The sequence below is a fragment of the Cheilinus undulatus genome, linkage group 9 (genome assembly GCF_018320785.1).
Source record: "Cheilinus undulatus linkage group 9, ASM1832078v1, whole genome shotgun sequence".
Taxonomy (NCBI): domain Eukaryota; kingdom Metazoa; phylum Chordata; class Actinopteri; order Labriformes; family Labridae; genus Cheilinus; species Cheilinus undulatus.
Window position 1 is genome coordinate 25,712,717 of NC_054873.1, and position 11,027 is coordinate 25,723,743.

The 11,027-nt window shown below is 37.5% G+C and overlaps 1 protein-coding gene across 2 annotated transcripts; it reads right to left on the reverse strand.

Annotated features, from left to right (window-relative positions):
* Positions 1 to 74: 74 nt before the first annotated feature.
* On the reverse strand, positions 75 to 3,461 carry gtf3c6 (general transcription factor IIIC, polypeptide 6, alpha). 2 transcript variants are annotated; one of them, XM_041796064.1, is made up of 7 exons: positions 3,311 to 3,461; positions 2,867 to 2,947; positions 1,376 to 1,439; positions 942 to 986; positions 732 to 839; positions 565 to 587; positions 75 to 214 (listed from the first exon to the last, which is right to left on the reverse strand). In XM_041796064.1, the coding sequence occupies exons 1-7, from the start codon at positions 3,332 to 3,334 to the stop codon at positions 185 to 187; spliced, it is 375 nt and encodes a 124-aa protein (XP_041651998.1). In that variant the 5' UTR covers positions 3,335 to 3,461; the 3' UTR covers positions 75 to 184. The 2 variants fall into 2 exon arrangements, with proteins under 2 accessions (XP_041651998.1, XP_041651997.1); XM_041796063.1 differs by having other exon boundaries at positions 75 to 587.
* Positions 3,462 to 11,027: the final 7,566 nt, after the last annotated feature.

Below are 11,027 nucleotides of genomic sequence, written 5' to 3' on the forward strand. Positions count from 1 at the left end.
AAACAAAATTTACAAAGCCTTTAGGGCCGATGAAAAACAACTTATCACAGATTCACACAAATCTGACAAATGTGGACTTTATAATTTACGCAAAGTTTTACTTTATTTAAAAAAAATGAAAGAATACAGGTCCTCCTCCAAGCAGCATAGCCATTCTTCAACTCTGTCACTCCAAAAAGACTGTTCATACTCTTGCTTGGTAAATAACCAACCACTGTAAATAATAAAGTTGACACAGATACGAATGACCTTTTTATCTAGTGTATGGTTTTACAACATGATTTTTAAAAGTCTGACTTCAGACAAATGAATTTCCCTTCTGGGATAAATAAAGTTATTGTATTGTATTGTATTGAATTGTACTGTACTGTAAATCCAACTTGGACTGTGTTTCAGACATGTAATTTCTAACAGCTTAAAAATGCCCATAACCTGGGTATGGGGTCATTAAATAAAGACAATGCTCTTCATCATGGATTATCTTCTTGCTTCCAACGTCTTTATTTCAATATCCTAATCCGCCCCTTCATGTAAACTGGCATTTGTTTGACAGGTTGTATCTACCTTGTCACAGCAATCAGCACTCCCTGGTGGGACATAGTAAAAATCATGATTAGTTTTAATAATATAAAGCAAAGCAGAGTCATCAAGCTGCATGATTAAAGATTGAGAAGCTCACAAAAAGTGATCAGAAATGTATACAGTACTGTTTGGTAGCTGCTCTGACTGACCTGAGCTGGTTTCACCCTCCCTCTTCTCAGTGAGGAAGATTCGTTGCATCATCAGTTTCTTCGTGGTGTGGCATGTATACTTGAGCTCTGGAGCACTGTCTGCTTTACCTGAGAAGGCGTTAAAATAGAAAATAAGCAAAGGAAGACAACCCCCAAGTACAGCTGACACACAACAATAAATGTTTAGAAAATGGAAAAAAACACACACACCTTTCTGTGGGCCCTCCTCGAACAGAACACAAGTTCCCACAGTGTCTTTAAAGGGTGAAAGACAATACAATATTTAATATTCTGTTCAAGAGAAGAACTTATCAAGGCGTGCTTATGGTGTTAAAATAGCAAGCACCACTATGACTAATAATACCACTGTTACAACACTTTTTAACACATCAGTAGGGCAAAAGTATTGAGATAAATGTATAAATCCAAAGCGTTGTTAATGCTGTTACAATTTGGTAATCAGAATTTTAAATGTTTAGTTGTGTCGTGGGTTATTGTTGACACTCCAAATGCAAATTACTGGCGGCAATTGCACAGTCCCAGATGAGGGAATGTGTCCGAGAGTTAAATGCAATGTTTGCATCCTAAGAAGAGAAAGAAGTAAAAAGCATTTATTGGCTGTGCACTTTTCCTTTAATTCTTACCTTCATATTCCCCTGCAAACACATACTGTCCAACCTGCATCATAGGCTTCTCACTGTCAATATCCTGAAACACATTAACAGAAATGATCACAAAGTGAAGCGGAAAAAAACAAACAAATGCGGCAAAATAGCAATTTCTCTTCTTTAATCTCCTAAGATCCTAGCTTTTGTTTGCAATATATTTTTAGTTTTTCACAATTATTTGGGACAAGTAGGATCAAATAAGTGAGAAACATCAGCCTTTCTTTGAACAGGAACTGCTGGAATTTTTCCTTTCAAAATTCCACATCAATTTCAAAGAAATTACATACATTTTGTGTAAAAATTTAAAAAATCTGTGTTTTTAAGAATTAAAAAAAAATTGCTCAAAATTTCTTCAATTAGTTCCCGAATGTTTTAGTTGAATTTGAATTCTAATTATAAAGTCTAAACATTCCAATAAAAAGAATTCCCCGAAAAAACCCATGTAAATTTCTTAGCAAATTCCCCCAAATTTACAAATACATTCCCCAAAATTCCCTGAAAATGATGGAAACATCCAAACAAATTCTTACCATTGACACTTACCATCACCAAATTTCCAACCCTAGATTTACAAATAAATGTCACAAATATCCATAAAAATGCCAAAAACATTTAAGGCAAAGTTCACCAAAACTTCCAATGATGCTCAAACATATACCCAAAATTCCCATTAAAATACTCTAGAAAATTCAAACAAATTTCCTAAAATATATAAACACAAAATTCTCCCCAAATCAAAAGCAAATTACTTAAAATTTAACTGACTTTTTGGACATTTATTTCACAAGTGGTTAAAGCAAAAATGATTACTTAATTTTGCTAAGAAAAAAAAAAGTTTTGCGTTTGATAAATTACTTCTTTGTTGTAACAATGCTTTGTGGCAATGAATCTCATACTGTTGTAAAGTCTGTTTATTTCCCTTTAAATGGTGCCACATTTGTAAGGAACTTGTATTTGTGTGATGAGCAGCAGAGCTGAGTATGTGGGTTGCGCCCATGAAAATTTGCAAAATATTCTCTGCCAATGCCAAACAGCTTGTTCTGCCTTTGACTATAGTTTGGTGTTTTTTGATGGATTTGATGATTAAAGTCTGAAGAAGCAAGACATATTGGCAATTTAACAATTTATTCATTGAACAAACAGGAGCCTCAGTAGTGTGGAAGAACCATAAACAGCCTGGTCACACACTGCCGTGGGATGGCATCCCATCCCATCATGCACCTGATTGTCAGCACCTGGGGTACCAGACACTAAAAAAAAAATGTCAATAGCAACAGCAAAATAGGCTGTTTGGCACTGATAGAGAACATCTGGCAAACCCACCCAGTTACTCAGCTCTGCTGCTCATCCCACAAATGTCCTTATTTTTGTGTTGTTTATATAGTAGAAAAGCCTAATAGTTATGTCGTTATATGTACGCGAAGGGTCTTAGGAGGTTAAACATAAAGAATCAATCTTTACACTCACCAGTATTTTGCACGTGCCACGACATTTGGTCAGAAAGTCATTGTTGATTATACCAGAGAGCTCCACCACGACAAGCTGCTCCTGAACAGACCACAACAAGAGAAGGGTTATTCAATGTAAAGAGATATACACAATATCTATAGGTTTGTGTAAGAACGAGGCGGTATTTACATTATAATGGAGATATGGGTAAACAATGTTATGGTAAGTAAATAATGGAATACTTCAGAGTTCACGTAATACGTTCACGTACAGGAACCGTTTAAGAAACGTAAGAATTCAGACCAAATTCTGCTGCAGTGTGCATGTTAACATAGCAATTCAGACTAAGGCTAGAAACGTCTTTATGTATATCATGTTCCCTGAGGTAAAGCATGCTTAGCAGACGCTAACGTTAGCACCGCTGTGTTGTACTAGTAACGTTACGCTGGTTAGATTTTGTACCTCCTCCTCCCATTCATCGTCCATACTGAAAGTCCTGGAGTTAAAGGGGATGCCAGCAATTAAAATTCATGTGTTCGTGTTGTTTTGGCATTTGAGTCTCATAGCATCTTTGGCTTAACAATGCTCTGACAACTTCCGCGAATGTACGGTGCCCGAGAAGCCTCCCGTTTCATGTTCACTGCAACCCTTTGAATTACCGGAACTGACCATCCAGGGGCGCTGCCGCTCAGTTTACGGGCATGTTTTGAAGCAAACCATTCAAATGTGAATTGGAAGCAACATAAATATAAATGCTCTCTTCATCTATCTGACTGTCTCTGTGTTCAATCCACTTATAGTCAATGATGATTGGACCTAAATATTGGCTACCTGTAGACACTCATCTACATCTAACATTAATGGTGTTAATGTTCTCCTGCAGCAGGCCACAGCTGAAGTGGTGGTATAAGATGAGATGAAATGAGACGATGCCCTTTTATTGATCCCAGAGGGGAAATAAATCTGTCAAAGGCAGAGGTAACAAAAACCAAAAAAAGAATAAACATCAAACATATCCACAACCAAAAAGGAAACAGTCACGAACAAGAGGCGCCAGATGATAAACAGAACAGAAAGCATCATTAATGAAAGAGTATGAAAGAAAAAAAGTCTTCAGTATTTTGGTGAACCATGTAGCCATAAGTGAAAGTGAAGTGTTTTACTTTTTTTTTTTGTTTTGATTTTCCATTTAATTTTATACTTGGCATGGGGGTCAAAGTGTGCCTGAAAAAGCCCATTGCCATTTCTGACACACTGCAAAACCGAATATACACCACAAAGTCTGTCAGTACAAAATAACTATATACCCTTCAGATAGTAAGTAAAATGTAAAATAATAAAAGGTTGAAAGTTGTTTACATATATTTGTGAGCTAAGGATGTTATCATTACAAAAGAGGTTTTATGAGATTTTTAGGTGGGGGCAAATTTTCAGGGTTTTTTAAATTTTTTTTATCATTTTTTTACATCCATAATTTTGATATAAGGCAAATTTCTATTTTCTGTTCAAATGGTTTTTATATTGCTGTATCTGGGGGAAAAGGTTTACATACATGTTATTTAAGTTAAAAGTTTCTTAGGTGAGTGTTGAAATGTCTCAAACAGATTTCTTATGAGCTACATTGATCTTTTCGGCCTTACGTGACTAGATGTCATGCAAATCACTTTCTAAAGGTACTATACATATGCTAATTAGTTTTTTTTAATAGAACAACTATAAATGATCACAGCGTTATGTGTGTTCAATATTCTACAGCAATGATTGCATTTTGATTGGTAAAGGAATGTCTTTTCCTGTTCTTCTTTTGCTAACCTCTACACAGGGGTCAGAGATCAGGGGCAGCTGAGGGGCAGCATCCCTTGATTTGGTTTAGCTCCATCATCTGGCCCAGGACATCAGTAGTGATGAATGTTCTTCCAATAGAGTCCCTTCATTCTTCATTCTTCAATTTTAGAGATGCACAACATTATAGGCACAACATTGGTTTCTGCAGACATGAACATTTCTGCTGATATTTAGAGCCAATATTTTGGCTGTATGTATTGGCATACATGCTAAGTATAATTTGAAAGTATAAGCTCCATAAAAAAGAGCACTCCAGGGTTTTTTTTAGTTCTCTACAGGGCTCACTGTCAGCACACTGTTACAGTGCTGTTTGTAGCTCTCAAAAAGGCAGACTAAGCCTTACTTTTCTGTTAAAAAACCATTGAGCTCATGATGCAAATGTACTCCAAAGGTATTGTTTGAAATTTTTTTCAACATTAAATGTCTGTATTTGAAAAATAATGGATATATCAATTATTGTCAAACCTATTCTGTTGTTTTGTTTTATTTCTGTTTAAAAAGCAATTAGACTGGCACAATAAGAAGAACAGCTCAGTTCTAGGACTGGACTAGTTTAGTCTGTCCTCTGTTTCTTTTGGTTTATATTCTCAGAATTTCTTCTGTAATTGACTCGACATCATTGTAAATGATGGTGCCCCTCGATGATATCTCGGGTATAAATAAAGGCTGATTGATCGTAAAGGACACTCTTAGTGATCTTTACTGTGAAAATAAAGTGACAATATGTCGATATCAAGATTGGTATTGGCTAAATTGTATTAGGAAATATCAGCAAATTGGCTATCATTAAATATCCAATATCATGCACGCCTTGTTAACTAGTCAACATCAAGACAACAACAATGAAAAGAAAATAGACATAATGAGTCAAATCAATTAAAATGTGCAAATCTGCAAGGTAAACTTGTAAGTAAATCTATAGTATGTCTTATAATTTTTCAGTATTTAGCTCAGCAAACATTTTGTGTGAAAAGGAGCCATGATCCCTTCTATACAAAGCAAACAGTGTGAGTAACTGATGAAAACATTGCCATGGTGTATTGATTAAATTGTAGGATGAAAAGAGAAATGTGCAGCTTATATTATTGCAGAACTGTCCTCAGATTTGATAAGGGTAGTCTTTGGACGAAAGGATTTAAAACAACTTTGGCTCCTCTTCATTACAAAACTGGGTTCCTTATAAATTTGAGAACAGCAGTTATGTAAAATAAGTAATGCAAAACATTTTTCTGTTTTAAAGAAGTGTTGAAAAACACATCTTGAAACAGCTTATAAAATGTTTTGCCTCAAAAGCAAAATTTTTTTTGTTTTCTAAGTTTATCATTGGGAAAACAAAAAATGTATTTTACCCTAATTTTTTGATCTATAAGTATTAGTGTTGGAACAGTTTCAAAATATTTTATCCCTGTAGAACATCCATCGAGCTGCCGAGGTACAGGTACGATCACCTGATAGGAGCTGCATGGAGGCCAGCCGTATTCATAGGTGTGTGTGTAAATGTAAAACAGGTTGATCTTGAATGTGCGTCAACCTTAAAGCAAAAGAGAAAAAATTGGAATCAAATTCAGGCAAACCAAATTAAACAGGGTGCAAATCCCCCGTGCGCCTTCTCCCTCTCCATTTCTGGCCTATCATCTATCTCTGGACCATGGTGGGGTTGTCATGTCGACCAGCCCACAAGTTACTATGACAACGGCTCAAGGGGAAGGACTTGCTGGGGAGGTTATTGCCTCCTCGGGGATGTAAAGAGGACAAGGGGAATGTGAGCAGAGACAAAGGTAGAGGGACTTATAGACACCAAAAAAGCTTGAGTAGAAGGAGAGGTCAAGCTGGAGTGTGTTGGCTGAAAGTGTGTTTGGGCGTGCCCTGCAATAAAGGTCTGTTTACATTTACAATGCAAAAGTGTGTAAATTAGAGTTTCCACATTGATGCTTTGGATACAGGGCAGAAAGTTTACTCTCCTGGACAAGGCCCAGGCCTCTCCTGTACATGATATATATTACACTCCCTGCTCTGTGCCATACCCTGGGGCACAAAGGGGCGGGGGCAAGGGTGGGAGTGACATTAAGGACCCTCTAAGGTGTCAGATGGGTCCCCAGCTTCCCCCACATTTTGTCATATAAATGTCATAAAGACAAGTTTGGAGTTGGGGAGCTTTTAGGTCTCCTTTTGCCTGGGGGGAGGGGGGGGGGGGGTTATTGCTGTGGTTAATTGCCCCATTAACACTGACAGGGTAAATTGGTGGAAGGGCTAACTATATATTACAGTGAAAACAACAACCTCTGGCATACACCTGAGGGCATGGAAAGCATTGTGCATTTTACAGTTTGGCCTGTGTGTCATGGAGTGTCTGTAAATGTAAATGTCAATGCATACTTACATGAGAGCTTTAATATTGGTAAGATATTAGAACTCTACATTTATCACTGCAGAAATTAACTCACAGTCCCAGTCAGGGAGACCATATCAACGCATATCTCACTGAACCTAATAAATGTGTGTATTTAAAACTAGCAGGAAAGATATTCAATTGGATTCTATATGTGACTTTATGTGAGGGTTGCATTTCAGCGGGCTGTGCATATGTGTATTCCTCCCCCACAAACATAGACATCAAATGTGTGAGTGGGTGTGTTCACCTTGCTTCAGTAATGGGCCGATATAAAAGACAATTGCAAATTTGTACAAATGGACAGTTATATTGACCAAAAAGCCCTGCAAATAATATAAAGGATCATTCAGAGGCATTTTATTGTTGCATCAGAGCACCGGATGGCTTACATTAAGATTTTCTGTTTATATTGAATTGAAAGAAGAAAATTCATGCTGTGTGAAATCAAAGCTAAATTATAAACACTCCATTTTTTACGTGTCCCCATAATATCCTATCTGTTTACAAGGTTTTCTTTTACATATTTAAGATCAGTATACTGCCAATGCTCATTAACTTTTAAGAATTGTACCCAGCATCTTTATATTCAAACCAACAAAACAATAAAAAAAACCCACACACAGAGAGTACATGGGACACATTAAAATTCTATCACCACCCACTGCAATTGTCTTTTGCTCGTAAAATAACATTAAATTACCACCATTTTAACTGCAGCCCATAGAAACAACACAAAAACATGTTAAGGACAAGAGATTAGTGACTGATTTATGTTGGTGATAACATGCCTGCATGCTGAAGATAGAACATTACTTTTAACATTTTCACATCATAAAATAATTATTATATGTGCCTCTTGAATGTAGTGGATATCTTAATTTGCCCTTCATTTATTGACTAATATATGTTTTTATTTACATGTTTCTGGTTGCACAAATGAGAGCCCAGAATCACACCAAACCAATACAAGCCAAATTCAAAATGTCTGCGCATTCAACATAAGGAAATATCATTAATATGCATGCACATTGAGATAAGGCCTTATAGTGCGGTTGTTTCACGCAACAGTGACCTTACTGCAGTTAATGCTGTAGCCCTTTTTCCTTCCTGTGGTAATGCCATTATATTTCTTTCATATCTTTTTATTAAGACTTTTGCCATAACATTGCAGCCCTGCACACTTTTAAACATTTTATTTACACAACTGTTCAGTAAGATGAGGTCAGCTTTGACGATCAGAGTCTAATAAAGCAAAAAGCTACAATTTGATCCAACAAACAAATGCAGCGTTCACCTTCTTAAATATGGACGATGGACAGATTGCACATCCAGCGTGAAATTCACAATAGTATTATCATAACAATAGAGCCCAGTGGCGAGGATGGGACGGCCGGAGCAGAAAAAAACCTAAAGGTCTTCTGTGATGAGGAATAGACACGTCAATTTAAGCTAAAAAAATTATTTTTGTTTTTCAATTATTTTGAATAAACCCCTTAACCAATGCAAGAAATCTACACCTGAACTCCCAGTCCAGAATACACTCATGTCACGTTTCAAAGTAAACCATTTACATGCTTCTTTATTTTTTGTTTAAAGCTCATTTAAAGATCTCTTTGTTACAATTCTAAAGATTATTTACATTGCAAAATTTTGTGATACAACGTCGTATAACTTTTTCGTTTATTGTAACGCAGATTGGCCATTTGAAAAAAATTAAATAATTAACAAAAATAACACGACTAAAGTTTCGTACATAATACCCCCATCTGAACATACAAATGAAGGTTTGTCTAAAAAAATGTTTTTATATCATTGTTAAAACAGTCCTCTAGGGCCTTGTAGTGTGTGTATTGTCATGCATCGTGAATGTACGACATTTAATTTTTATTGTTGTTTCCTCGTCAAAAAATATAACCTTTGATCACTATTGATTTTTATTTTGTGTTTAACGTATCAATTTCGAAACTATTAACATACTTTGTCGTCATTTGAATGCAATTTATTCATTTTATTACATCTTTGCGTTCATTGAAATTATTTTCACTGCCATTCTGATAAAGGTACATTTAAGCTGCTTTATTAGAAATATTCCGACATTATTTTTGTTCGTTATTAAAAACCGCTGTTTCAGGTGTGATATCTCGCACTTAAAAAAAAAACATTTTCTTCTCCTTGTCTTCTCTTTGGGTCCGCGGAAGCCTCTCCCCTCCCTCCATTGCCGCTCTCTCTCTTTCTCTCTCTCTCGCGGAATCCTATTGATCCAAACGGGCTAATTAGCGGTGTCTGCGCAATTACGCACATGCGCACTAGGCGTAATCTCAGCCATTTTTTGAAGGAAACTAATTAGCAGGAATAAAGAGCCAAGTGTTTTTCCCCCCACAGTGATCAGAACTCATTCTACCTCTGGAGCTCGCACAAACCCCTCCGTCCCCCATCTTCTGTTTACTACAGCCTATATGTAGCTTTAATTACTCTGTTGTTTGCTAACAACTTGGACCCCGCTGCTCTCTCTCCCTCTCCCCTTTTTTTCCTCCTGGCTCCGTAAAACGCAGAGGATCATTCATAAGGAATGAGTGGGCTCTCTATACGATTGTTTTCTGGACTACTACACATTCAGCGTACGGAGCTTTGTACCAGAGCCGCTGCAGAAATGTAAGTCTGGCATTTGTTTACGATATTAAAGGGACCTGGGTGGAAGCAACCCGGCGACGGGGAGGAAGGGGTGTTTGGTCAGTGCAGCTTTCAATTCGCTAAAAAACGAGCTTTTGTTGATCTGCTTGTGCGTTAAATCACCTGTTACTGGATAGTGAACGCGATCGCTGTTGGTTTAGCTGGGTCGGAGTGTGGTACGGTGCGGTCCACTGTAAACAAAGGCTGAAGTGGAGTGCAGACTGAATGTTGGTCAGTGGCTTGACAACACAGAGACAGGGAGTAACTTCTAGTCGCTGCTTGTCCGGTAATCTAAAACATCCCCAGAATAAAGCGAAACACAGCTGAGTGTTTTTACCTTCAGACTGGTGTCAGCTGTTTGTAGTCCATTTTAGCCCTCGTGCGTTGAAAAAGATATTAGTCCATGTCCAAGTCAGTTGGTCCAGACCCTAAAATGAAAGTAAGATGTATTTTCCTTATGTAAAGGCACACAGCACTTCTGTCTCTGTCTCTCCCCCCCTTTACTGCCCCTTCTCCCAATTCTATCTATTCTTAACACACATAAACACACACCCACAGAGACGCAGACACACACACACACAGACCTAAGATATAAATGCTTACACTTTTTGTTGGGTATAATTTTACATATAAAATCTATTGTACTCTTGATAACGCTGATTTATTGGGATAACTACAGTCTTAAGTGTTAATAAGGATGTCTAGTTTCAGGTGTTCACTGTGTTTCACAGACATCGGATTCAGTTTGCATTGCACAACAGGATGTACACGAATTAACACACAAAAATGTACACACACACGTTGTTAAATGATGGTTTCCCGCACTTGTGATCGATAGAGCGCCAGGAATGTTTGTATAAATAGTTACATTGCCGATAGACCTGGGATATTGATTGCAGTGTAAATGAAAATCTTTATCAGATTAGAGACTGTTCTCAGCTGCTGGCAGGCAGGCAGGCTCAGTCCTTCAGTGCTACCCGGCGGGACAGTGGACAGCTGCAGTGGGCAAGGGTCTGTGGCCTGTGACATAAACACAGTACATTAAAGCACTATCAGAGTGCCGATATGAGCCATATATCTTTAAGGTGCAGAGAGGGGGGTGGCTGCAGGAGAGAGAGAGTGTTTAAGGAGGAGGAGGAGGAGGGGGGTTGGTTAGTTGAAGGAGAAGGTGAAAGGGTACATTAAGGTCTTTCCTTGATTAAAAAAGGTCAGTAATGAGATTGTGGGACACACAGAGTAAGAGAGATGTATCTGTCTCATCAGGCATCCATC